The sequence below is a fragment of the Myotis myotis genome, unplaced genomic scaffold (genome assembly GCF_014108235.1).
Source record: "Myotis myotis isolate mMyoMyo1 unplaced genomic scaffold, mMyoMyo1.p scaffold_m19_p_1, whole genome shotgun sequence".
Classification (NCBI taxonomy): domain Eukaryota; kingdom Metazoa; phylum Chordata; class Mammalia; order Chiroptera; family Vespertilionidae; genus Myotis; species Myotis myotis.
In genome coordinates this window covers 158744504-158771433 of record NW_023416313.1, presented here as the reverse complement: position 1 = coordinate 158771433, position 26930 = coordinate 158744504, and the positions used below count along the sequence as shown (strand labels likewise).

Sequence of the window (26930 nt, the reverse complement as noted above, 5' to 3'; positions counted from 1 at the left end):
GTTGGAGACGTCGGAGATTGGCGGGCACCCTCTCCTCCCACCCCCACTCCGAGCGAGCCTGTGCGGGAGGAACAATTGTGAGTGCATGGTTTGCGACACTTCGAGTGGCAGTTCCCAGCCAGACTGAGCGCCCCCCATCCCGCGCACAGCGCAGCTACTCCCTCCTCCGAGTTACTCCCAGCCCGCCTTTCGCAGCCACCCTGGCTCGCTCAGGGTCCGGTTCTGCTCCCATGGGGCGCCATTTCCTTCCACCCGGACGGCTGGGGGCAACCCGCGGTCTTCCCCGAAGGCCCCGAGGTCCCACCAGTTCCTAAAGGGCCCAGGGCAGCGACTCCGCTGGGCAGAGGGCGGGGAGAAATGACTGACTTTTGGATTGGTGCCTGTGGCCCACGGCGAGCAGCCCCCGCAGCCGCCGCCGTAGCCCCAGGGGAGCGTGGAGGAGGAGCCGCTCCCCCACCGCGAGGCCCACGGAGGTGTGCGGGTCAGGGGCGGTCTCCCCCGCCCCGTCCTTTTCTGCCTTGATGGTTCAGCCCGCTTCCAGGGCAGCCATTTCCAGAGAGACCTCCCCCCCACCCCAGGCTACAAAGCCAGGTATCCAGGTGGGCGGCGGCTCCCGCGCTGCTGAGCCCCCCACGAAAGGAGCAAGCGCCCCGGCGTGGCCCGGCCCCCGCGAGAGGGGAGGAGGCGGAGGAGCGGCGCTAGCAGCTAGAGGAGAGGCGCGCCCCGCCGGGGCTAGAGGCAGGCGCGGAAGGCGGGCGCCACCGTCTCAGCAGGGGAGCGGGGGCTGCCCCGGGCGCGGGTGAGTGGCGCGGCTGCAGGCCACGGGGGACTGAGGCCCCGGACACGAGGAAAACAGCGGGAGAGTCAGGAGGGGGCAGAGTTTCGGCTCCAATCATCGCGTGGCGGGCCAGGCGCCGAGCGTGGAGGAGCGAGCAACCTACACCTCCAGGCGGGCGGGAAGCCCAAGGGAGGAGCAGCGTGCGGCGCAGTTGCGGCAGGGCAGCGGGAGCAGCGGGGGCACAAGAGTGGGAAGCCAGGAACCTCGGCCGCAGCCGCCCCCGCGGAGAGGGCGCCACGCCAGAGCACCGCGGAGGCCGGAGGCCGGTGGGGCGCGGGAACAGGGGCGCCCCCGTGCGGAGCTGCCGGGCCGCCTGGGCGCGGCGGCCGGTGCCATGCTCAAGCCCAAGGACCTGTGCCCTCGAGCGGGCACGCGCACCTTCCTGGAGGCCATGCAGGCGGGCAAAGTGCACCTGGCCCGCTTCGTGCTGGACGCGCTGGACCGAAGCATCATCGACTGCCGCGCGGAGCAGGGCCGCACGCCGCTCATGGTGGCCGTGGGGTTGCCGGATCCCACGCTACGCTCGCGCTTCGTGCGGCTGCTGCTGGAGCAGGGCGCGGCCGTGAACCTGCGGGACGAGCGCGGCCGCACGGCGCTCAGCCTGGCGTGCGAGCGCGGCCACCTGGACGCCGTGCAGCTGCTGGTGCAGTTCAGCGGCGACCCCGAGGCGGCCGACTCGGCGGGCAACAGCCCGGTGATGTGGGCGGCGGCCTGCGGCCACGGGGCGGTGCTCGAGTTCCTAGTGCGCTCCTTCCGCCGCCTCGGCCTGCGCCTCGACCGCACCAACCGCGCGGGCCTGACCGCGCTGCAACTGGCCGCCGCCCGCGGCCACGGAACCTGCGTGCAGGCCCTCACCGGCCCCTGGGGCCGCGCCGCCGCCGCCGCCGCGGCTCGGGGCTCCAACTCCGACAGCCCCCCCGCTCGCCCGGCTCCCGCGCCAAGCCCGGAGCGCCGACGACCGAGCCCCCGCCGCCTGCCGCGGCCTCTCTTGGCGCGCTTTGCGCGAGCGGCCGGCGGCCACGGCCATGGCGGCGAGGCTGGCTCTGGGGGCAAGAGCTCGGGCCGGCACCGGGCGCAGGGGAGCGAGCGGCCCGAGCTGGGCCGGAGCATGAGTCTGGCTCTGGGAGCTGTGACGGAGGAGGAGGCGGCTCGCCTGCGGGCGGGAGCCCTGATGGCCCGACCACACTCTCCCCAGTCGTCGGGGACCGGGCGGTGGCGTTCGCATGAGGTGCTGGAGGGAGCGCCGCCTCTGACCTTGGCGCAAGCTCCCATCGGCCTCAGTCCGCATCCCGAGGGCGGCCCGGGCTCTGGCCGCTTGGGTTTGCGCCGACGCTCCACGGCTCCCGACATCCCCAGCCTGGTCGGGGAGGCACCGGGGCCCGAGAGCGGCCCGGAGTTAGAGGCCAACGCTGTGCCGCACTCGACGCCTGGGCCCCAGCCTTGGCAGGCGGGCACGGAGGAGGCCGTGGTGTTGCATGATCAGCGGTAAACAGCATAGAGGACCAGCCGAGTTCCCTGCACCTGCCTGCCTCTGCTCCACTGGGATTTCTCTTCCTTCCAGGTCCTCTCTTTCCTGGCAGTTCCCCTCCCATCTGACCCCACTGCTGAGATGAGTGGCCTTCTCTCTGAAAGGGACCCCTATTATTTCTTTTTTGTGCTTGTTGGTATTTTTGGTATTCCCTGCCTAAGTCCCACCTTCCCTACAGCCTGCCTTTCTTGTCTGGAAAGGCTGGTACCATGGGCTATAGCCTCCCAGGAAGATGGACACCCTCACCCCCTCCACCGTAAGGCTCAGTCCTGAGTCTGTGGCTCCTGCCTGGCCTCCTTCCCATTGTCAGGTTTCCCCACACCCTGGCAGCCAGGCCCGAAGACTGAACCTGTACAAGGGCCTAGCCCCCCCGCTCTCCCAGGGATGCTGACAATCATACCACGCACGATCTAAGTTTCCCATTCTCTTAAGTTGGAGAAGGGGAGCAGCTAGGTGGGCCTCAGAGACTAGGGCTGATTAGGAAAGAATCACCGGGTTAAGTTTTCCTGGGGAGACACTCCTGCCCCAGGACAATGAAAGCCTATCTTGGAAGTGGCAGAGCCCCGGGTGTTGAATGCTTTTTGTCCCTGGAACCAGCTTCTCGGTAATTGCAGTTCCTCCACCTCTGACCCAGGCCTACCAGAATTCAGCGTCGTTGACAATGCGTGGTCATTGCCCCAGCCAGCGCCCACCCAGCCCATCGCAGGCTCGGCTACATTTGAGTCCCATCTTTGAGGTCTCACCCCTCCTGGCCCAGCCTATTTCCTCTCGCTCTCAGAGGCCTGAAATGAAAAGGACTTAAGCACTTCTCCCGCCCCCATCGCCTCCCAGCTCCCGCATCCCACACCGTGGGTGCTCCTGCGGGTGGACCGGTTGCGAAGGTTTGGCTTAATTGTATTTGTTCCAATCCTCAAAGAGCTGGTGTTTTGAGCCTTTGTATATGAAGCAGAAAGCAGCAGGTCTGATCCGCGGCTTAAGAACCTGACAATGTCTCTTTAAATAGAAGCTCCGCGAGGGGGATAATTGACTTGAAGTGTTTGCCACGTTAAACGGCGGCGCGCGGGAGTCGGAAGCCCACACGAGCCGCAGGCCCGGGTTTAAATTACATCAGACTCCGGCGAGAGCCGGGAGGGGGCTGTTAAAAGGCTCCTGCCTCTCGCTGGGCTGTTAATGGAGGGCAGGGCGGATGATGGATGCTAGAAGTCGAGACCAAGGACCCCTGCTTCTGCTCCAACGCGTGGGACGCAGGCCCGGCCCCGCTCCATTGCTGGGCAGATTAGTGAGTCAGAGGCAACCGCAGAGAGGAGGCTAAAAGCCCCTTCCCTGCGGCCCGGTCCTCGTTCTGTTCCCTCCCTCACCGCCTAGGCGGGTCTGGCGAATCGCGAGCTCTAGGACCCTGCGGGAGCGCTAGCACTTGTATCTGTGCACCGCCCGTCAGGTAGAGGCGCGTGGGGGCTCTTTCTGTGAACCCCGAAGGTTGAACGTGCACCCCCTTTTTTACTAGCAGAGGGGTCTTTACAGACGTCGATCTGCTCGTCTTTGCAGAACGGAAGGTTTCTCACCAGTAACTCTAAGGGAGCTGCCCAAGGAGAGAATGACCTGTGCTGAGAAATTGGGCCTGGGGGTGAGGAGCGGGTCATGTGGGGTAGCTGTCAGATAACTCCCCAATCCTTCCACCTTTCCAGGCCCGTGAGGCCGCCAGGGCCCTACACTGGACGCGATCTCTGGTGCCCCCTGGTGGCAGCACTGCGCTCTCTTCGCTGCGCCCTAGCTCGGAGTTTGGACTTCCAAGTTTTATTTGGGATCGCCGCCGTCTACTTCTCCCTCCGTGTGCATTTACCCATGGAATCCTCAAACTCTTGTAGTATATTAAATCCTTATACTTGAAGTCATTTCACAGCAATGCAGTGAGGGACAATGAACAAACACTTCGCATTTGGAGTAGCGGGAACCCAGACCCATCATTAAAGACCCCAAGATCTTCCAAGTTAAGGTTCTGTGTCCTGAGTGGTCCTGCTGTCTTCTGAAAAACTGGAGCCCCCAAACCCTCCCTTACAACCGCTGAACCTGGGGACCTACCGATTATGCACTGTTGTGTGTTTTTTTTCTGACGAGCTTTGCTTTTGTTGGGGGGCATTTTGCCCTTTCCTCACTTCTTTCTTCTCAAACATCTGCTGGGATTCCCTTCGTTCCGCTGTCTGGGTGGTGGGTAAACAATACAGAAGCTCCTGAAAAGCTAGACGGAGAGGGTCTGGGGAGAGATGGGGGTAATTGGACACCCCAAGTGCAAATTCCTTTTTTTCTGATCCTTGCTTGCTCACTTATTCCAACTGTGTTTAATTTTCATGAAATTTCTAATGGCGTAAGAATACAAGCATTTTGGCTTCAAAACACCATGAGGTCTGGGTTGCACATTGTGTGGAAGGTGCTGTATCTTTCAAGTGTCACTGACGGGACTTTGGTTGAATGTCACCTTGCGCCCTCTTTATTGGGTGAGCAGCCATGAGGGTTGCTCTCCCTGGATTTGCCCAGGGCTGGGTGGTTGAAAGTGATATTTCTGAAAAACAGCCGATTGTTCCTGCCTGAACTGAATTGTGTGTCCGAATGGCTTGCTGTTCTTACAGATTTCTTACCAGGCCCAGCTCCGTGCAGAACTTAAACGTTTCACCACATTCGCTTTCCTGAACTTCCACTCATTGTCAGCCCCAAGGACGTTGGGGCTGGGGTCCTCTCTAGCTCTCTCCACTTTAGAAGAGCCTTTTAAACATTTTGCTTTTCCAGTCCTCGTTGCTTTTGTCATTGCGAAGTGTTACCCATGCCACTGGAGTCTGGTCTTCTAAGATCAAACTCAGAACTGGTCTGTGCGAGGCTGACTGATGTGTGCACATGCTTTTGGGGTGACACTGTGTGGGGAAAGGACTATTAGAACTCAAAAGAATAATAAATCCAGTATTGTTCAGTTTCAAGAACTGGCCTCTCTTTGCCTTACCAACCATTCCTGAAGGTGGGCTCCCTCTGGAGAGGTGCGTAGGTACACTTGCCTCCGTCTCTGCCCCTCCCTCTGTGTCTGCCTCCAGAAGGTCAGACTCAGGTGCTGTTTCCGGCTGAGCTGGTGGCACTAGGGCCCTCGGAGCAGGGCAGCTATCTAGCTGGGAATGCTATGGGGACAGGAGATGGTCTGCATGGCCCCTTGCTCCTGGTTAGGAGGTTTCAGTGAGCCCTGGCTTAGGCGGTAGGATGCTTCCAGCTCTTAACTCTCAAGAAGTACTGGAATCAGTGTCAGAGCTAGAAGTTTCAAGATAATTTCATCCACTCACCTCAATCCCAGGACTAGAACTCAGGTTTCTTAATTTCCAGCCACTGCGCTATCAAAACTCCTGTCTCCCTCAAAACAGAGGCAGCTTTCTCATTGGAAGCAGTGCCAGGCCCTTCCTAGGGACAGCTCGAGGAGAGCAGCCTTTGACTTTCCAGGGAGGGAGAAGCTGCTGCAGAGTGGTCATCAGCCCTGGTGGCTGCCCCCAGAGCCCATGCAGGGCCAGCAAGCCGGACACTCGGCCCTGGGCCTGGCTGGGCTCTTCTCCCCGGGGAAGGAACCTGTTTCCCAGCTCTTTCAGGCCCAAGGGTATTTCACTTCCTGTTTCCCCCATTCTCTGCCCACACACCACCAGGGAATTGGGTTTTCTGTGGACTAGCGTGGCCACTGGGAAGCTCCCGTTGGGGAGGAGGAGGGCCACCTAGACACCCACTCTGAGTGGGTGTCCATTTGAGTGTCCATTGAAAGACAACTTAGCTTCACTCCCAGAGACAACAGGAAGTCCGAGGTTTTGAACACTCAGTTTAATTTAAAACAGGCACAAGTGCAAACAATTCACAAAAGTTTCTAGGGAAGATGCTTTTGTTTTTAAAACTGACCTTTAAAAAAGGTAGTTTTCCTTGTAATTTTCTTTTTTGCCCCAAATCAGGCCACAAGGGAGCAGAGGAATCTAAAAATATGATCTAGATTGGGCCCAGACACCTGGAGTGCTTCGCTGGGCTTCCCTGTCTCACAATAGCCCTGAAGGTGGGGAAGGAAGGAGGACAAGAGACAGGTGCCCAAGGAGGCAGTGAGAGGCAGATGGTTTTCACAAATGGGGTGCCCAGTCTCTTGACCTGATGGAACCCCGGGAGCTGGTTCACCTCCCCCAGACCAGGATTTTGAAAAGAAGGGTCCCTGATGTCCTGGTGATTGAGATGAAGCTAACAGGTAAAATGAAGTTTCTTTCCTCATCCTTGCACACGTGGGCTCCGACTCCATAGTACGGGAGAAACTCGGAAAGCTGCCTAGCCCTCCGATGTGTCGGCCTCAATGCAAACCTCTTCTCTGGTCAGGTAGAGACACAGGACGTAAGGGGTGGGAAGCCATGCCAAGGAAGCAGGTCTCTTCAGAGCAGAACTCAGTGGGAAGGAGGATGAGGAAGCCTTACTGAAGGGGCCAGGCTGTCAGGGTGACCTTCACACACACACACACACACACACACACACACACACACCAGCACTTGCATCCTGTAAAGTGACACCACCTTTACCACCAACCCCAGTATCTCTCTTTCACCCAGAAAATGTCCCTTCTGCTCCCATGGCCCACAGGCAGGCTGTTCACAGTTCGGAGCAGGCTGTGCATGACAGTGTTGTGTGTTGGCAGTGCAGGCGGGTCGGGAAGCAGGTGCAGGTGGGACTGTGCCTTCAGGAAGTCAGACACAAGGGAAGATAGATAGACTTAGGTAATAAAAACCTCCCCCATGGCCCTCTCGAAACATCAGGGTTAGGAACTGGAGCTGAGAACAGCAAGTAGCCTGGTCAAGACAGGCACGCTGCCCTCGTGGGTGGCCTGGGATGCTGCCTTAAAAAAAACACACGCAGCAGCCTTTTCTGCTGTGTTGGCTGTAGTGGCCAGAAGTGCTGGTCTCCGTGTTTCTTAGAAATATCCCTGTGCAAATAACAAAGGGTCATCCTGAAAAAGGGGTCTCCATCATCCCAAAGGCAACTGGGGACTCTCTTGGGAGGGGGAGAGACTAAGGGGCAGGTCCGGCCTGGCCCAGTGGGCAGAGGGGCAGGAGGGGGGGAGTTTCACATTCAATCTTTGGAGAGAATACTGAGAGAATGAGGCAAGCAGGCCCTGGCGGCGAGTTGGCTGCCCCGTGTCCCCTGCCTGTGGGCACCGGCGGCAGGCGCACTCGGTGGGCTCAGCAGGTGGAGGTCGGCTTGCGGTAGAGCTGGATCAGGGGGACCAGGCACTCGGGGAGCCCAGTCTGCAGCAGGAAGGGATGGTCCAGGAGCTCCTGGGCTGTGGCTCTCTCCTGGGGGTCCCGCACCAGCATCCGTTCCAGGAAGTCTCGCAGCACTGGGGAAACCTGTGGAGACAAGGCAGTGAGATGAAGCGACAATTTGCAGTCATTTTGGGGTGACCCATATGCCTGATCCCACCATCAAGTGAAAGTCTCAAGTTCTTTCTTTTCTTACTTCCTGCTTCCTCCCAGGATGAGTGCTTCTGGGATTATCAAGTAGGTAAAGAAAATCAGCATTAGTCCAGGAAAAGTGGTCAGATCGCCTCCAGGGGGTGCTGCTGAGCAATGGGATTAGGGCACCTGGAGTGCTGGGGTGTGGGGGGGAGGGGCGGGTTGGACTCTAAATACAGACCATTCCACACCCTGTTTCTTTGGGCTCTCTCAGCCTTCAGGTACCATGGAAAGGGGCATGGGATTGGTATCAGTGATCCAGTTCTGGGTTTATCTCTAATCTCTGGCAAATTGCAATTTTCTCTAGGCCTCCGTTTTCTCAACTGCAAAATGGGCTAATGTTCTTGTTCTGTCTGCCATGTAGGACTTTAGTGAGGACAAAAAAGAGGTCAGCAGCAAAGAAGTGTTTTTTGGAAAATAGAAAAGAACAAGGGGGGGGCTGAAAAGAAAGATTACTTTATTGCTCTAAGACTTGAGTCTAAGTCAAAGTCTTGTATTGGTTCTTTTTGAGCCAATATCTTGGGGAGAGGCTGAGTCTTGGGTCTGTTACAGAAGGCTACCTCCTCTGGGGAATTAGTTAACTAGAACTCTCCCCTATCTGCTAATCTTGTGGTCAGCAGTGGTCTCCAAGGACCAGCTGTCTCTGAGGCGTTCCCGTCTGTCCTCCCATCTAATTGTGTTGGGGCCACAGATCTTGCCATGTGGAGACGGGGCTTCAACACTCTGGGACACTTCTCACTCTGGCCACTAGGTGGCGGTGCCGTTTTGCAGCTTTGTGCTGACCTGGCCAGGGGTGGGGTGGAGGGGGCGGGGGAGGGCTGGCTTGTAAGGCCTCCTGGTTTGGGTAGATTAGGTTGAAAAGGGTTACACACACACACACACACACACACACACACACACACACACAGGTTTTAAGGGAAAAACTAGCTCAGATGTGGTCAGAGTGTGCAGTGATGGAGGACAAGCCGATTCCCTGCGATGGACTGGGGGACACTGCGATGGTACGGCTCCCCTGAGAGAAGGGGTTGAGGTGTTCCTGCTCAGCTTCTCTAGATTCTTCTCCAGAGCATCAGGGATTCCCGGAAGCATTGCTTTCCCTTCTCTCGGGCTCCTATCAATCCCTTGCAGGTAGAAATTTGTCCGAGTGACCATGGGAGTTTGCGTATAGATGTGGCTCCACACCCAGGTGCAGGTTTCATATGGAGAAAGGGGTACCTCTTCCAGCATCCCAGACCCTCTGGCTTCTGCGAAAGGGAGAGGCTGGGCTGGAGCCCAGGCTCTGGTCCTCTGAGCCTCAGGAAGCGTTCGGTCTGTGGGGCCACACTGTGCACGGACTGACCTTGTGGGAATTTTTCAGCTTGGGCGGGGAGCTGTCCCGGAGCCTCTTCATCGCTTGCACTGGGGAGTCGCTGAAGTAGGGTGGCTCTCCGTCCACCATCTCAATCACCATGATGCCCAGAGACCAGATATCCACCTGCAGGAGGAGAACGTCCCTGACTCCACTGGCCAGAGCCTGGCCCCTTGGTCGCAGCACGCTGCAGTCCGGGGAGGCCACAGCTGGTCTCAGTTCTCCTTAGTGAGTTGGCCTCCTTCCCGGCCACTGGCCCTGTGGGCAGTTACTTCCTGCACGAGTGACCTTGACTAGGGACACAGCAGTCAGCCACTCTCTGAGAAAGGACATCACACATGGGGAAGCCTGGCCATACCCCTGGCCCTTGAGCTGAGGGCTAGCATTTTTGGGACCAGTTTGTGGCAGCAAAGTCACAGGCAAGAGCAGATGCATCCGAGAAGGGACAGTGGGCAGTGGGGTGGGGACTGACTAAGTGGGAACCCGAGAACAGGGCTATTTTGATGGGAGGGGCCAAGAGTGTTAGAGCTGTGTGTTCCCAAGCCTCTTCCGGGAGGACTGTGGGGGTGGAGGGCGGGGTTACCTCGGTGGCGTACAGAGACCTGGAGATCACTTCAGGGGCCATCCAGTAGGGCGTTCCCACCAGGGACTTCCTCTTAGGGACGTCTTTGCTGATCTGAGCACAGAATCCGAAGTCTGACAGTTTCACCTGGAGTGGGGTAAGAGGGAAAAGGGAAGTGGTGAATCAGGAGGAGGAGCTGTGCGGGAGCAGGGCAGTGGGGAGATGGGTGTGTCAGGGTGGGGAGGGCCCTACCCTGCCATCCAGGGTCAGCAGGATGGAGTCGCTCTTGATGTCCCGGTGTATGACGCCCTGGGCGTGCAGGTACGCCAGGGCCTGCAGCACGGCCTCGCACACAGTGGCGATCTGCTCCTCGTTCAGCCTGGACAGGGAAGGCAGGGCCACCGTCGGGAGAGAATGTTAGTTTTGGCTGGGCTGCAGGACAGATGGGCTGGGAGCCCCTGGTACCAGGCCCCACAGCCCCTGGGCCTTGTGTGCGGGAGCCCAGACCTGGCGGAAATGCGCCTGGGCCTAGGCTGGACACCTCCTGCCCTCCCACCCCCCTGAGGCCCTCGGGCCTATGAATCCAAACAGACAGGTGAGCTCAGGACGGTCTGATAGTTCCCCCAAGTCTGCTGGGCCCGAGGCTGCCTTGAAACCCTTCCAGGGCAGTGGTGGGGGCCGCCAGCACTTGGGACCCAGCCCTCCAGCTGCCCACCTGACTTGGGAGATGATGTCCGTGAGGGCCCCGCCCTGCAGGAACTCCATGAGCACCCACAGCTCCTCGCCCACCAGGTAGCTCTTGTACATCTCCACCACATTGAGGTGCTGGTAGTCCCGCATGATCACCACCTGGGGGCAGGGAGGGTGTGCCTGAGTGCCGGGTAGGACCCACCGCCCTGCTTATACTTGTCCGGCCTAGCTCGGTGTTCACTGCCCATCCCAGATGCCCATCCGCATCCACCCTCTCCTCCCACCTCATTAAAGAGCAGCTCCCTGCGCTGCTGCTTCCTGAGGTCCATCATCTTGACGGCCACCTGGCGGCCCGAGTGCTTCTCCCGCGCCAGGCAGACGATGCCCGTGGAGCCCTCGCCAATCTTCACGTAGCTGTCCAGCAGCAGCCGGGGGTCGCCCTGGTCCACCACCATCCTGAGTGCAGCCTTGAACTGCTCGTGTGTTACGATGCCCGTGTCCTCACCGGCCAGGGCACCCTTGGCTACTGCGGGGTCCTGGGGCAGGTACAGGTTGCTGGTGCTGATCTGGGCGTGCCGGGTGCGGGGAGAACCAGCAGGGGAAGACCGGCCTGGAGGAGGGCCGGCGGCTGGGGCTGTGCGGAGGGACTTCTGGGGGCTGCTGGTATCTGAGGTGGTCAGAGGGCTGAAGGTCCCCATGGGCTGGTCTGCGGGCAAGGACTGGGCCTTGGCCACCAGGCTTGCGGGGGAGTCTTTCTGTGGTGGCCGGAATGAGGAGTTGGGCTGCAAGGAAAAAAATAAAGACATGGAGAGGGGTTTGGCTGTGGGAATGTTTGGAGCAAACTTCCCAGAGGCAGGGGGTGGCTGCTGGGACCCCCAGACATGGGCAGGGTTAGGCAGGGCATCACACCAAATTGGGGAGGTGCCACAAGCAAAGATTTTCAAACGGAGCTGAAGCCAAACCACAGTTGTGCTCGGGAAACCAGCCCCCATGGCTCCCAGCTGAGCAGACCAAACGAGAGCCTCTACAGCCAATTTGCCTGCTCCTGGGAAGATATAAAAGGCAGAGTCCCTGGGGTGCCCTTGTGCTGGGTGTTTCTTCCTGGGGAATTGACAGCCAGGCCCCAGGAGGCCACTGGGAGGCAGTCCCCCCTCTGCTGCAGGGCTCCCTGGGGAATCTGGGTCAGAGGCAGTGGCTCCCATGGCTCCCCACAGAGGACCCCAGAGCCATGTTTCCATAGGGGGGTTTCCAGACCCTCAGGCTGGGGATATGGTTCCAGAGAAACCCAAACCCCATCCTTGGGGCCAGGGATCCCGGGGAGGTTTTCTAAGGGCTCCCCAGAGGAGCCCCTCCACTTGCTCCCAAGCATGGAACTCCTGCCTGAGGGCCCCCACAAGGAAGGGAAGGTAGGCCTATCCTGTGGGCAGGGAGGGAAGGTGGCGCTGAGTGGCAGGCTGTGCCCACCCCTGGAAACCTTCGAGGCTCCTTGCCTTTCTGGGTCCAAGCTCTCCTGCCAGCCTAGACAGGAAATGGTCCCCTCCTTGGGGTTCTCCCCAGGCAGCTGGCATGTGCAACATGAATAAGAATTTTGCGGGTTGTTTTTAAAAAATAGATTTGTATTGATTTCAGAGAGGAAGGGAGAGAGAGAGATTGAAACGCCAATGATGAGAGAGAATCACTGATTGGCTGCCTCCTGCATGCCCCACACTGGGGATCAAGCCCGCAACCCAGGCATGTGCCTGACCAGGGCTTGAATTGTGACCTCCTGGTTCATAGGTCGAAGCTCAACCACTGAACCACACCGGCCCGGTGAGGATTTTGTGCTTTTAACAGGGGCACGGGGAGAGGGCCCTGTATAACCTACAGGGGACCTTCAGGAGCTGCAGACAGGTTTCTTGGAACTTCTCAGATCCCATCACATCTGGTTGTTTAGGTGCCCAGTGGCTCCTGTCCTGATTCCTGGAGCTGAATCAACTTCCAGGAAATCTCAGGCAGCCCGCTTGGGCTGAGTTGCTTGGGCTGGGGAGCTCTAAGTCTGGGCCTCAGGCCCACCCGACTCAGCCAGCGCCTTTTCAAGCTCTTCAGCACCCCGCCCCCACCACGGTCCTAGGCCTTGTCTAGGGTCAGGGTGCCCCTCCCTGCAGAGTTGAGAGCCCTGCACTGACGTCGCCTGGGACAGGAACATGGGGTAGGGGGGCCAGGCTTGGCCTTCGCCTCAGCAGGGTCGGGTCCCCAGTGTCCCTTCATCAGCCCTGCTGCCTGTCTCCACAAGGAGGCAGCTTTTGCTTAATGTAACCCCAGGAGGGGACCAGAGGAAACTTGTTAAACCACCCCAAGAAAGGGAAAGGAGACAAACATGAAATTAATGAGTTGTTAGGGCTTCTGGACTAATCTGGAGTTACTGTGTGACTGAGACCTCTTCTTGAGCAGGAAGCCATGGGCAGAGTCCTGCGTGGATGTACAGTGATGCCTCGTTTTCCCTCCTGGGCCATGGTGACCGCACCAGGCTCTCCAGCTGGGGGCCTGGGGGCTGTACTGTAAGTGCCCCAAAGACAGAGGCCATGTCACGATATTACAAAAATAATAAAACCATACATTAAGGGCTTAACACTTTGACAGGGGCCTTCAAGGCATTATTCCTTTAACGCTCATAACCCCGGGGGTTGTTTCACAATCCCATGGGCACGACCATCACATTTGTGATGAAGAAAGAGGTAAACTTGCCAGAATCACGAAGTCGTAGGTGGCAAGGCCAGACTGCAGCCCGTCAGCCCAACCCCTCACCCCTATGCGACAGTCCTATTGGTGTCCTGTATCATTGGCATACAATGGAGCACATGGTACACAGTAGGGGCTTAACCAATGTCTGCTGATTATTGAGGTCCTTTGACTTGGCCTTTCTGCCTCTAAGTGGAACCGCTTCCAACGTCCCCAAACTTATAACCGTCTTACCTCTTTGGGCCCCCTACCCCCACTCAAGGTCTTCTTTTGCTCTTTAGCCAAAGTGAGTGGCCACAGGCCAAGCTGCCTGGGCTGAGTCCCAGAGCCCCAGGGCCACAGGCCTCCTGCAGCCACTCCTGGCACACATGGCCACTGGCAGCCTGACCTCTCGGGCACCAGTGCTGCCATGGGAGCTGCTGTGAGTGCCAGAGCCAGCCCCTGGCATATGCTGAGGGCAGAGGGCTGGCTGCTGGCTTGGTCTGGGGGTTCCTGGGGCTTCCTGTCTGAGGTAATTTGTCTAAAGCAGTGGTTTTCAACTAGGGGTGACTTTGACCCGCAAGAGGCACTTGGCAATATCTGGAAGGATTTGTGGCTGTCCCCTCCGAGGGGTGCTGCTAGCGTCTAGTGGGTAGAGAGTGGGGACACTACTAGATCCTACAGTACACAGGACACCCCCTCGCCAAAGGATCGTCTGATCCAAATGCCAACAGTGCCGGGCTAAGAAGCCCTGGCTCAGAGCGGCTCAGGCCCGGCTCAGAGTTTTTCTCTAGAGCAGTGGTTCTCAACCTTCCTACTGCCGCGACCCTTTAATACACTTCCTCATGTTGTGGTGACCCCCAATTTCATTGTTACAAATTGAACATAATTAAAGCATAGTGATTAATCACAAAACAATATGTAATTATATATGTGTTTTCCGATGGTCTTAGGCGACCCCTGTGAAAGGGTCGTTCGACCCCCCAAAGGGGTCGTGACCCACAGGTTGAGAACCGCTGCTCTAGAGACATATGCCCAAAGCGCTGAGAGGGAATGCACTCGGCTGGATTGGAGCTGTGGCAACTCCAAGCCCAAGACAACCACCCCCTCCCTCACAGGTCGGGGCCCAGGCCTGCACACCCAGCAGCAGTGGCCCGTGGTAGTACTCGGTAAGGTGTGCAGGTATGGGCAGGCTGACAGAGGCTGTGGGGTGCTGCTAGGAGCCCAGAAACATGCATGTCTGTGCCCAGACACCCCCTCTCTCCAGATCTCTGAAGCCCTCCCGAAGGACTCCCAAGAGGCCAGCGCGTGATCCTGCTCCCATTCTCACCTCCCAAGCAGTGTGCCCTGTGCTGCTCCCACCCTGGTTTTCTGGGGAATGTCTCCATTCCCTAGCCTTCCAGACCCCTCAGCTCACAGACATGTTCCTTACATGAACGGGTGCATCAGGCCAAGGCTCCTCTGTTTGCCCCCCAGACCCCCACCCCACAGGGGATACCAGCCCACTGTCCTCATCCCAGTGCAGGGCTGGAGTGTGCAAAGCCCAGAGCCTTCCCTGGGGGCCTGGGGCTGGTGGTGACTTAGAAAGGTTCAGGGTCCAGGCCACTCTCCAGACTCCCCAGCCCCATTCAGGCTGGATCAGACTGGCACCCTCACTGAGCGGGGAGGACCCAGGCTCGTCCTCCTCCAGGGAGGGGAGCCCCCAATCCCTGAGCCGCCCAAGTCTCTCAGGTCTGCCTTAGGAGTCTCATGCTACCGCCTAAGCTCACTTCTGCCGGCCCCTCAGGACGGAGCTAGAGAACAGCGGCTGCCAAGACAGCAAAGGCCCCTGAGCCAGGCCTCTGTGCCTTCCTTCCCTGACTCACTCCCGACACCTGGGGCTGTCTCACCCTCTCTGACTCAGGCTTCTGACTAAAATGGGAAAGGATGTCACCACAGACAGGATGCCATAGGGCATGTAAGAAGCGCATTGTTCTCTGCCTGCCCAGAAATGTCACCGTGAGGCCCCCTTCACAGCTTCCTTTCTTATAAGAAAAATACGTGCATTTTAGACTGTCACGCAGGCCAAAGGCAGTCCTCCCGCTACCTCCGGACGCAGGCCGATTCAATCCTCTAGCTTCTCATATGACACACAAACTTGAGAATAAGTCATTCCAGAATGTTAATGACACAAAACCACCACTGCTAAAGGAAGTGCAGGTGGGCGGGCGGGCATGGTCACCGGAGGGGGCGAGCTGAGTGGGGATGGAGCCGGAGCGGCAGTGCAGGAGCCTCTGCAGACCTCAGCGGAGCCAGGGAGCCGCGGGCCCGGCGAGGGATGGAGGCGGAAAGAGGGTCTAGAGTAGGGAGGCAGGATGCCCTCCTGCCCGGTGCTGGAGCCCCTATTCTGCTGGGGCCTAGGTGGGGGTTGCTGGGCACCGGGGGCAGGGGAAGGTCTGGGCTTTTGTGGTTAAAAATACTGCTTTTCTTCTCCCCTCGACGGCTTGGCTCAGTGGTTGAGCATCGACCTGTGAACCAGGAGGTCACAGTTCGATTCCAGGGCATATGTCCAGGTTGCGGGCTCAATCCCCAGTAGGGGGCGTGCACGAGGCAGCCAATCCAAGATTTTCTCTCATCATTAATGTCTCTCTCTCTCGCTCTCTCCCTTTCCCTCCCTCTCTGAAATCAATAATAATAATATGTTTTAAATGCTGCTTTTTCGGGCGGTATCTGCCAACCACGCCCCAGGGGGCAGGAGTGTAAGCTGGGTGTACATACCTCCTCTGAAGCCCCCAGGAAAACGACCTGGCTCACAGCCTCTGACTCACACAGGCTAAGCCTTTGGAGGACTCGGACTCGGTTGGTTCAGGGTAGAATCCTCAGTGGAGGCTGAGCTGGTGTCTTGATTATTTTGTTCCCTCATGCTGTCCCCCAACCCACCTCTATAGGTGGGGAAGGCCAGGCAGGGCCTGCGCGCCAGACATGCATGCATTCCCCAGTGGACGCCTGCCAGGCCGCCCCCCCCCGCCCCCCCCCCCCCCCCCCCCCGGCCTTTCGGAAGGGGCCAGAGGCAACCCCGCCGACCTACCTTGCTCTGCGGTGCGGGGCCGGGCTGGCTGCTGCTCAGAGGGGCTGTGGCAGGAGTTGACAGGAACATGCTCCGGAACAGCCTGTGCTTCAAGCTGCTCTCCTGAGTCTTAGGGCTGGGGCTGCCCTCCCCGCCCGGCCTGCCCGCAGCAGAGCCCACCAGGCAGGACTGTGGCCGGGCCTCCTCAGAGCCGTGCCTGATGGCTTTGGCCCCGCGCCTCCCCGGGGCTGCCGGGGGCGAAGTGCCGGGTGGGGTGCTCTGCAGGCAGGCACCCAGCTGCAGGCAGCGCTGTGTGGCACCCTGGAACTCGGAGGGGCCCAGGGACTGTGCCTTGGTGGCCAGCCCATTGGGCGGGACCCGTGGGCTCTGCGGTTCTGGCCATGGCGCCTGCCGGCGGCCTGCGGGTGCACCCCCATTGCAGCTGAGGTAGAGGTCAGTGCGCTCAGACTGGGGGCTCTGCAGGTACATGTCCGGGTCGGCAGTCCAGTGCTCCTCCCCCAGCAGCCCCAGGGACTGTGCCCGCCGCCGGTTGGTGGGGCTGTGCCCGCGAAGGGTGTTGGAGCTGATGACTGACAGCTTCTGGATGTCGTTGAGCAGCCCCGAGATGTAGCCATCCGTGGGCACAGAGCTGCCCCGCACCACAGTCTGCAGGAGAGAGGAGAGCGTGGGTGAATGGCCGATTCGCGCCAGGGAGGGCAGCCTGGGACCAGGCCCGAGGGCCTCCCTGGGGGCCTTGAGGAGGAACACCTAAGGACCCTGCCTGCTGTGTCATCCACCCATTCCTTATATTTCCAGTCATTTACCCGGGCCCATGGCAGGTCAGGCCTGTGCTGGTGCAGAAATACAGGGAAAAGGCCCATTTTCATGGGGCTCGCGGTCCAGCAGGGCACACGGGTGAGTAACCACGGGTTACAATCCAGAACGCCAAATGGTGTGGGCAGCTGAGCTTGGGGAGCCGAGGGGAACCACGGGGACGGGGCCACCTACGATTCTCTGGCTCTGCCTGTGGCCTTCTGGGAGAGGAGCCCTCCGAGGAGGCAGGGACCAGGCCGGCGCCCTCCTCCGCACACACTGGCTTTGTGGCCTCTAAATCCTGACCCCAACCCCTCCCAGGTTCTCGGATCTACCCTCTTGACCCAGACCACTCAATCCCCAGTCAGTCCCCCAGGGCTGCAGGTCCAATACTGCCTGGGCACGCTGATACGAAAAGGCTCTTTGTTGTTATCTGACATTCCAATGTTCTTGGGCAGCCTGCATTTTATTTGCTATATTTGGCAGCCCTACCACCCTTTAGAGGACTCCCCAGGCTCCTTCTCCCTGGGTTACCCAGGGAGACACAGGGCTGATGAGCAGGGAATGAAAACAGCGGCTAATTGATAGCTGGTGATTAGGTGGTTCCTCCAGGTGCCTTTGTGGTTTGGCCAGACACGGGCATCTGCGGAGCCTCACTCTCCCCCCGCCCACCTTACTTACCTTCATGGGCTGGAGCTGCACCCGCGTAATGCGCGAGGGGTCCACCACGGGCTTGGGGCGTCGGAGAGTGTCCAGGATGTTCTGCCATTGAGGGGGGAGGCCCACAAACTTGCCTTCTTTAGGGTCAAAGGAGGTGTGGACGCGGTGCTGGAAGTTCTGTGGGGCTGAGATCTCAGGGCGTTTCTTCTTTTTCTTGCGGAACATGGTGCCTGCGTGGGAGGGGCAGGCTGAGCTCCTGCGGGGCTCCCCTGGGCCCGGGGAGCAGGGGTGGCTGCAGCGGGTGGTGGGGCACCAGGCTCTGGGCTCTCTCCCGCCAGCACATCTCCCCTGTCTGGGTCCAGGGCTTCCCCTCATCCCTCCTCTCTACTTCCTCAGGAAAGTGGCTAGTTCCCAGCAGAGGGTCCCACAAACAACAAAAGCACCATATTGAAGGCAACACAGACTAAAGAAAGCAGGTGTCTGTCTTCTGGTCTGTGCCACGTCCCATGTCGAGCAGGCAGACTCTGGGGGGGTGTTCTTATAAAACCCAAGCCCATTACAATTATCGTCCGCTGTCGAAGAATTAAACGGGGAAAGGGAGGGAAGCCGGCCACCCATTTTATGAAATGAGCATGACCTTGACTCTTCAACCAGACAAGATTAGTACAAAAGGAGGAAAATGTAAACCAACCTCACCTAGGAACATGAATGTGAAAATCCTAAACAAAGCCAGCACGCTGAATCCAATAATTTGTTAAAGTTTGTTTGTTGGTTTGTTTTTTTTGTTTTGTCACAATCAACTGGGGTTTGTCCCAGGATGGTTCAATGGCAGAAAACCTGTCCATGTGTTTATGCACAACGTTCACAAAAAGCCACCCCACCGAGTCGCAGACACACTGCCCCGTCTGGGACTCTCCTGTTCCCAGGCGCTCTGCCCTAATTCTGGAAAGCCCTGGGGGCGGGGGCGGGGGGGGGGGGAGCTGACTCAGGGGTAAGCTCTCCAGGCAACAGAGAGCCCACCCTCTGGGCCTCTTTTCTGGGTCTCAGAACTCTGACTGTACAAAACATCACTTGCAGCCAACCCCCTCCCTCTCCCTGCTGATGTGGGGTTTTCTAAGGCCCTGGTGAGCTCCCTCACCAGCTCAGAGCGGTGTCGGTGTGGGGATTGGAGAGAGGGAGACTGGAAGCACTGCTCCAGCCTCACCTCAGGGAGTCCCTGACGGGTCCTCATGTGATGTGAGTAGGTGCCCACTGAATGCTTTTGTGTCTGAGGCAGCTCACTGGGTTTTTAAATTTTTCTTTATCGTGGTAAAATACACTCCGTGGGTTCTTAGGTTACTGGGAAAAGTCACTTCTAGGTTTCAAGAAACATGTTAGTTTCCTGAATGCTTGGGCCATTCATCTATCCATAGATCTGGGGTGTCTTCGGATCCTGGGGCATTTTCTCATGGCTGCTGCTCTGGACACAGCATTTTCCTGGGCACTTTAGCAGGTTCCAGAGTAGGTCACAGACCCGGGAGGCACTTGGCGCCCACTCAGAAAGGCTGCGGGCTCACCGCCACAGCTTCCCGACTAGAGTCCACCAGGTGAGAAACCATCCGAGTCCATGGCATACCCCTTGGAATGTCAGCCACTTTTCGGGACCTTAAGGTTCAAGAGTCCACCAAACACCCGCAACAGGCAAAGCCCCCTATGCAGGACCCCTAAGGACCAAGGACTTCAGAGGGACATGCACCTGTCTGAGTTGCAGGTGAGCTGAAGGGAGTCTCCCACTAACCTAAATGAGTTGAGCCTCAGTGGTCTTCATCTATGAAATGGGGTTAATAAAATATATCTCAAGGGTTTGGGGAGTATTAAGTGAGCAGATCCCCAGTAAATGGGGGCTGTCCCTGTTGCTGTGTTACTTCTGTGTATTCCTGTCTCTAAGCTCAGGGCCCTACAGATGTGGGAACGTGAGCAGATACTAGTCTGGGAGCGATACCAAACCCCGACCTCAGATTCACCTGTCAAGTGCCCAGGCCAGACTTCTGTGACCTCAGGCCCTCGACAACTCTCCTCCTTGACTCTTGAAGGTTTGATAAAACTTGATCTCTTTGCTCTCAGCCTTTGGCCACAGAAGAGTCTTCATCCCTCAGTCTGTCCTCACAACATCTGACACAGACCCTCTATCCTGGGCTTAGTTTAGCTGATGGTTTCTCCCTATACCCCAACTCTGTTAACTCCTCTGGAGATGCAGGGACACATCCAAGAGTTAAAGAAGAGCTGGGTAAGGGCCTGGCCAGGGAGCTCAGCTGGTTGGAGCATTGTCCTGATACACCAATGTTGTGGGTTCAATCCCCAGTCAGGGCACATACAAGAATCAACCAATGACTGCATGAATAAGTAGAACAACAGATTGATGTCTCTTTCTCCCCTCACCCCTTTCTCTATCTCTAGAAAACAATAATTCTATATAATAAAACCCTAATATGCAAATTGACTGAACGGCGGAATGACCAGTTGCTATGATGTGCACTGACCACCAGGGGACAGACGCTCAATGCAGGAGCTGCCCCCTGGTGGTCAGTGCACTCCCACAGGAGGAGCAATGCTCAGCCAGAAGCTGGGCTTGTGGCTGGTGGCTGGCAAGCGTAGCGGCGGCGGTGGCAGGAGCCGCTCCCACCTCCGCAACAGCGCTAAGAATCCCTCGGGGTCCCGGACTGCAAGAGGGCACAAGCCAGACTGAGGGACACCACCCCAGTGCACGAATGTCGTGCATCAGGCCTCTAGTAATCTTATCTAATAATAGACAAACATGGTAATTGACTGTACCTTCACTACACCTCCCATTGGCTAATCAGCACGATATGCAAATTAACCGCCAACAAAGATGGCGCTAATTTGCATACTGCAGGCAGGGCGGGACAGCGCCATCCCGCCTGCCCTGCTGCCATCCGGGCCTGCTATCTGCGACCCAGGGCGGCGGGCGTCCGTGTGCGACCCGATCCAGGGCGGCCGGGCAGGGCAGCAGCGATAGGCTGGCCCACCCGGGCATCCTGTGTGCGACCCAACCCAAGGAGGCGCCCCAACCCCCCGGATCGGACCTGCCATGTGCGCGAACCGAGGCGGCGCCCCAACCCCCCGGATCAGCCCTGCTGTGTGCGTGACCTGGGGTGGTGTCCCAACCCCTGGATTGGCCCTGCCATGTGCGTGACCTGGGGGGGCGGGCAGGCACCAACAGATCGGGCCTGCCATCTGCCACCCGGGGAGCGGGCCTAAGCCAGAAGGTGGTTATCTCCCAAGGGGTCCCAGACTGTGAGAGGGCACAAGTGGGGCTGAGGGACACCCCCGCCAGTGCACACATTTTTGTGCACTGGGCCTCTAGTAAAAATAATAATAAAAGAATAGAAGAGCTGGCTAATACTTCCTCCCCCCAATAACATCCCTCTCACCAACTCCCTTGCCCAGCCCAAGGGCCCAGCTTTTGCAGGAGACAGAATTTTTAGCAAATCATCTAAATGACTCTAGGATCCCTGAGGCTACCCCAACAACGATTCCAGAACATTCTCCACAGAGGCAGAAAGAAAGGCCTGAGAAAAGGACTCAACTGTTGAACACCCAGTTGGTATCCAAGCTGGAGAAATGGTCTCAGGAAGAACTCTCTCATTTGATTCAGAAGTGTTATCAGGGGGAAAAAACCTCAGATACCATTCAAATATCAAACACCTAGGAATAAATCTCATGAAAAATGTGCAAGTTTTCTACATTGAAAAGTATAAAATAATGAGAGATATTGAAGGATGTTCATAAATTGACTCAATATTGTAAAGATGTCAATTATTCCCAATTAACCTACAGATTTATTTCAATCTCAATCAAAATCCCGGTGTATTTCTTTGGTGGAAATTGACAAATTGATTCTAAATGTATAGAGAAACATAAAGAACCAGGAATAGCCAGGGTAATCTTTAAAAAAAATTTTAAATTGATTTTAGAGAGAGGAAGGGAGAGGAGAGAGAGAGAGAGAGAGAGAGAGAGAGAGAGAGAGAGAGAGAGAGAGAGAAACATCAACCTGAGAGAGAAACATCGATCGGCTGCCTCCCGCATTCACCCTGACTGAGGATTAAACCCACAACCTGGGTGTGTGCCCTGGTTGGGAATAGAACCCACCACCTTTTGGTGTGCAGGATGACGCACCAAACAACCAAGCCACACTGGCCAGAGCCAAGACAATCTTGAACAAAGTTGGAGGATCACGCTACTAGATACCAAGGTTTATTATAAAGCTGCATTAATTAATGTAGTGTGGAATTGGCACACAGATTGATGACTAGACCAATGGACTAGAAGAAAGAATCCAGAAATAGACTCAGTCATATACAGTCACTTAATTTATGACAAAGGTGACACTGCAATGCGGTGGAAACAGATGACCTTTCCCATAAATGTAGTGAAGCAATTAGATATCCATATGAAAATGAATTCGTATCATCCCTCAGAATTAACTGGATCTAAATTCGAAAGATAAAATAATAAAGCTGGTGGGAGTGGTGGTGGGGACTGCAGAGGGGGCGCCCAATGTCTGGCCGTCCCCTGCCCCGGGGCCCCTGTGAGTGGCTTCGTGGGACCCCTACCAGGTTTTCTTTGTCCAAAGCAGAATTTTAAAAAAATGTTGATATGAGTTTATTTGAGCCAAACTGACAACATCTGCTCGGGAGCAAGCTCTGACATGCTCCGGAGAACAAGAGTGTTGCTGTTTCTCTTACGCATTTGAAAGTGAGGAGGAAGCACTGGGAGGATCACAGGAAGGTGGCCCTGGACTACAGGACTGCTAAGATGATGTGCTCCCAGGCTTAAAGGAGGGTCTGAAAGGGGGCATTTCAGAGGTGTGTTAGCCAAGATGCACAGGAACAATGCACAGGGCTTGCTGAAGGCAAAGATAAGCCTTTTAACTAAAGAAGTTATAGGCCTGGCTGGCGTGTGACTCCCCACCATGACCTGCCCAGTTAGGAATTGATCATCAGATCACCCTGTAAGGTTACTTTCCACAAAAACCCTTTTTCTTCCACACCAAAGCAGAATCCTTAATGTCACAGGTTAGCAGTCGGGCTTCTTCCTAAAGATTTCACCTTGGCCCTGGCCAGGTAGCTCAGTTGGTTAGAGTGTCATCCCAATACGCCAAGGTTGTAGGTTCCATCCCCGGTCAGGGCACATACAAGAACCAACCAATGGATGCCTAAGTAAGTGGAACAACAAATCGATGTTTCTCTCTCACTCTCTTTTTTTCTCTCTCCCTTCTTCTCTCTCTTTCTAAAATAAATAAAAATTAATAAAAATTTCACCTAGATTAACTTGTAAATGTAGTATGAATACAATGAATAGTTGAAGGAAATACAGAAAAATATTCATTATTGTTGTGTTTGACTGGTGGGCTATAAGTGATTCTTCCTATTTCATCTTTCTACTTTTCTAAAATTTCCTTAAAGATGATAGACTGCTTTTCTAAAGAAAACAAATACACACACACACACACACACACACACACACACACACGTTTTTTATTTGTATTGATTTCAGAGAGGAAGGGAGAGGGAGAGAGAGATAGAAACATCAATGATGAGAAAGAATCACCGATTGGTTGCCTCCTGCACACCCCCTTCTGGGGAACGAGCCCACAACTCAGGCATGTGCCCTGACTGGGAATTGAACCATAACCTCCTGGTTCATAGGTCAACACTCAACTGCTGAGCCACACCGGCCAGGCCAAAATATATATATTTTTTAAATAAGCCTTTATTAATTTTAGAGAGAGAAGAAGGGAGAAGGGGAGAGAGATCGAAACATCAATGATGAGAGAATCATTGATCAGCTGCCTCCTGCAAGTATCTAATGTTGCCAAGTCTTGGATATGAAACACCTGAGACACAAACATTCTGCATCCTTCCAGCCACAGAGCCCACGCCCTTAGCACACCCGCCTGCCCAGACAGGGGGCCTCAAGTTGCCATTTCTTTTTTTTTAAATCTGTATTGTTGAAAGTATTACACATGTCCCCTATTTTTCCCATTGACCCCTTATAGAGCCGCTCCTGCCCTCCCCCGCCCCCCATTGTCTGTGTCCATGGGTTATGCATACATATATGCAAACAAGGTCTTTCTTTGGTTGATTTCTTCCCACCACCCACCCACCCAAGCCTTCCCTCTGAGATTTGCCTTCCCTCTGAGATTCGACAGTCAAGTTGTCATTTCTAGTTCTCCATCTTCCACCACCACCACCACCATCACCCCCACCCCCGTTCCTACCTCAGACCTAAGCCAAACGCTCCCCCCCACCACCACCCGGACCCCACCCGGGAGCTGAGGGAGAGTGGTTGCTGCATCGGCCCTGAGGGTGCAGTGTTAAACCAAATCAGGACATGCCAACCCTTAAAGTTGCCACCCCCAGTATCTCACCTCTTTGCACCCACACTCAATGCATCTAGTGGAGGAGCTTTCCTCAAAGGAGTTACCCCTGAGGAGGAAGGAGGGAGGAGGGAGGAAGGAGGGAAGAGGGAGGAGGAAAAAAGGAGGGAGGAGGGAGGAGGACAGAACAAGGAGGAGGGAGGAAGGAGGGAAGAGGAAGGTGGGAGAGGGAGAGGAAGGAAGGAGGGGGATGGAGGAAGGAAGACAATTTTCCTTCAGAGAGCCAGTCCCTATCTTTCCTTCTGCTGAGCCTGAAGGCAGTGATATGGGCCTGAGACTCTGCAGTAGAAGTGGACAGAGGCGGGGGCCAGCTCAGCCTCAGGGTGACCTCCTGTCTGCCTGACACCTCTCCCCATCGCAGGGCAGGGAGGTGCTGAGGATTCTCTCCCAGGCGGGGAGGCATTGCTGGGACAGGAATGCTTTGAACTCTGCTCTTCTGAATGTCTGCAGATAGTACTTCCTGGCTGGCTGGCCCAGGACTGGACCAGAGGGGGATGCCAGTGCGGGGAGGGGAGAGCCCAGGCCAAACCAGTTTGAGGAGGAGGCTCCCTGGGCACAGCTCCTTCGGAGGCTGCTTCTCCGGCCAGAGCTGGCAGAGGAGGAGCCGGGCAGTTCCTGGCAGAGGTTTTCTGGAGGAAGTGCTGCCACGCCCAGTAACCCCGAGGGCAGAGCTGGTGGGAGAGTTCAGGGAACTACAGGCTGGGGTCACGAGGAGCGGGACTGTCATGTTAGAGGAGACCCGAGACAGAAAGGAAAGTTACTGTCCTTGAGCACCGACTATGTGCGAGGCCCTTCCAAGGATCCACTGATTTAATCCTCACACCCACCCTGGTGGGTAGGGGTTATTATCATTCACAAATGATAATCAAATCCAGGTGAGGCTCAGAGAAGGAAAGTAACTTGCTCAAAGTCACAGAACTAGGATGTGACTGGGTCGGGCCTGGGCCCGGGCCCGGGATGTGGTTCCGAAGTCCCTGCTCCATCCGCCATGCCCACTCGGAGGGCCCTGGGCTGCTGTTAACCTCTTTCCCCGAGTTTCTATGACCGGAATGGGGCTGAGCAGCCTGAGCAAACTCATGGGAGTGTGAAGGGGGTGGCCAGGGCCCGCTTCCTCATCCAAGATTGCTAGGTTCTTTCCTGGGCTGATGCGTGAGTCAGAAGCCAGGGGAGCTGGGGCTGCCCCGACTTGCAGGCTGACCCTTACTTTGTTTGAAACCAGGTTTCCTTTTTCCTTGCAAAGGGCGGGTAAAGGATTCCAAAAAGCTCATGCTGGCGGCCTTGCTGTCGGGGCCTGGCACAGACGAAAAGCACCTCAAAAGCAGCAGGAGTGGATTCTCTCCAGCAAGGTCAGGTCCCCTCCACAGGGTCTCGCTCAGCCTGAAGCTGGGCAACCCACAGGCGTGGCTCGAGGAGTGGTAGGCAGAGCTTCGTGGCTGATGCTACTGCCCCTCGGCCACATGGGGTTTGGGTGGTGGCCCTCAGAGCAGGGCACTGTGGCTTGGCCGGTCTTGAGTCCATCACAGAGTAAGCAGAGCAGCCATGGTGGGCGGGCCACCCTTTCGAACTGCTTCTCCCCTGGGAGGAGGACATCCATCATCTGCCAGGGCCTGGGGTGCCAGGGCCACCACGCTGTAGGGCCCCACAAACCCAAGACACGGCTACAGAGAAATGAGTCTGCATTTAAACCTCAGACTGGAGCTCAGACATTCAAATGAGTGCTGCCCTTTGAGGCAGACCCTTGGGAGTGACTCTGTTTGAGACATGCCCCAGCACTTCCAGAAGTTCTCTTTGGACAATTGGGGGCCATCTTGAGCCAACATCAACTGTTCTCCTAGCCTGTCGCCTCTGCTTTCACCGGAGGCGGCGGTGTCTGACTTGGTTAGCCACCTTGCCTCCCAGGCCTGGCTTCGAGTGGGTTTTACTATTTCCACACATCAAATCCCTCTCAAGGAAACGACACTTAGCCCACGGAAGGGATTCGCAAGAGTTCTCTGCAGGCTGGGAAGGTGGCTTCCAGAGAGCAAGTCTAAAGGAGCACACAGCTACTCTGAAGGGGGTGGGCTTGGTGGGTTAAGCTCTGGGATGGTGGTTAACTGTCTGTTAGGAAGGGAGCCAGGCGAATGGAAGAGAGGAGGCAGCTGCACCCGGGGCCCTGCTCTGAGTGCCAGTGAGCCAGAGTGGGGGGCGCACCCCAGCTCCCTCTTCGGGAGGCTCAGGGCCTGCTAATCAGAGCTGAGCTCTGGCTCAGTGTGGCCCCAGGGAACGGGGATCCTGAGCGGCTTGTGGCTGTGACCTACTCTCTTTCCAAGGCCTGAGGTTTCAGCTGGTGACCAGGGAATGGGCTCCTTCACCCCTGCCGGCTTCTCCAGCACAATGAGAGGAGACAGCATCTGCTCTAGCTTGAGGGTCCATTTGGGTGTTTTCGGTAACCACCACTCAGGGAATGCCTAGTGTGAGCACCAGGCTGTGGGCTGAACAGTTTTTTAATTAAGAAAATATATATATTTTTTATTGATTTCAGAGAGAAAGGGAAAGGGAGAGAAAGAGAGAAACATCGATGATGAGAGAGAATCATCGATCGGCTGTTTCCTGCACGCCCCACACTGGGGATCAAGCCCACAACCCAGGCCTGTGCCCTGACCAGGAATTGAACCGTGACCTCCTGGTTCATAGGTCAACACGCAACCACTGAGCCTCACAGCTGGGCTATGCACTGAGTATTTCACATACAAAATCTCCTCGCCACAAGCCTGTGAGGTAAGACTGTTATTGGCCCATTAGGCAGATGAGGAAACTGATGTTCAGAGAGATTAA

General features: G+C 56.6%; 2 protein-coding genes across 9 annotated transcripts in view; one reads left to right on the top strand and one right to left on the bottom strand.

Moving 5' to 3' along the window:
• Positions 1–5335, top strand: ANKRD63 (ankyrin repeat domain 63). Its single transcript, XM_036297149.1, has one exon. It carries the CDS (start codon positions 1173–1175, stop codon positions 2325–2327), a length of 1155 nt encoding a protein of 384 aa, XP_036153042.1. The 5' UTR covers positions 1–1172; the 3' UTR covers positions 2328–5335.
• Positions 5336–6188: 853 nt separating this feature from the next.
• PAK6 (p21 (RAC1) activated kinase 6) overlaps positions 6189–26930 on the bottom strand; it is a 38761-nt gene continuing 18019 nt past the window's right edge. For all 8 annotated transcript variants that reach the window (XM_036297093.1, XM_036297083.1, XM_036297112.1 and 5 more), the window contains 8 exons: positions 17699–17907; positions 16226–16870; positions 10746–11243; positions 10487–10620; positions 10024–10150; positions 9793–9918; positions 9201–9335; positions 6189–7756 (listed from right to left, as the gene is read on the bottom strand). In XM_036297093.1, coding sequence (XP_036152986.1) covers positions 7589–7756; positions 9201–9335; positions 9793–9918; positions 10024–10150; positions 10487–10620; positions 10746–11243; positions 16226–16870; positions 17699–17902 — 2037 coding nt within the window. In that variant the 5' untranslated portion in view covers positions 17903–17907 and the 3' untranslated portion in view covers positions 6189–7588. The remainder of the gene's footprint in view (positions 7757–9200; positions 9336–9792; positions 9919–10023; positions 10151–10486; positions 10621–10745; positions 11244–16225; positions 16871–17698; positions 17908–26930) is intronic.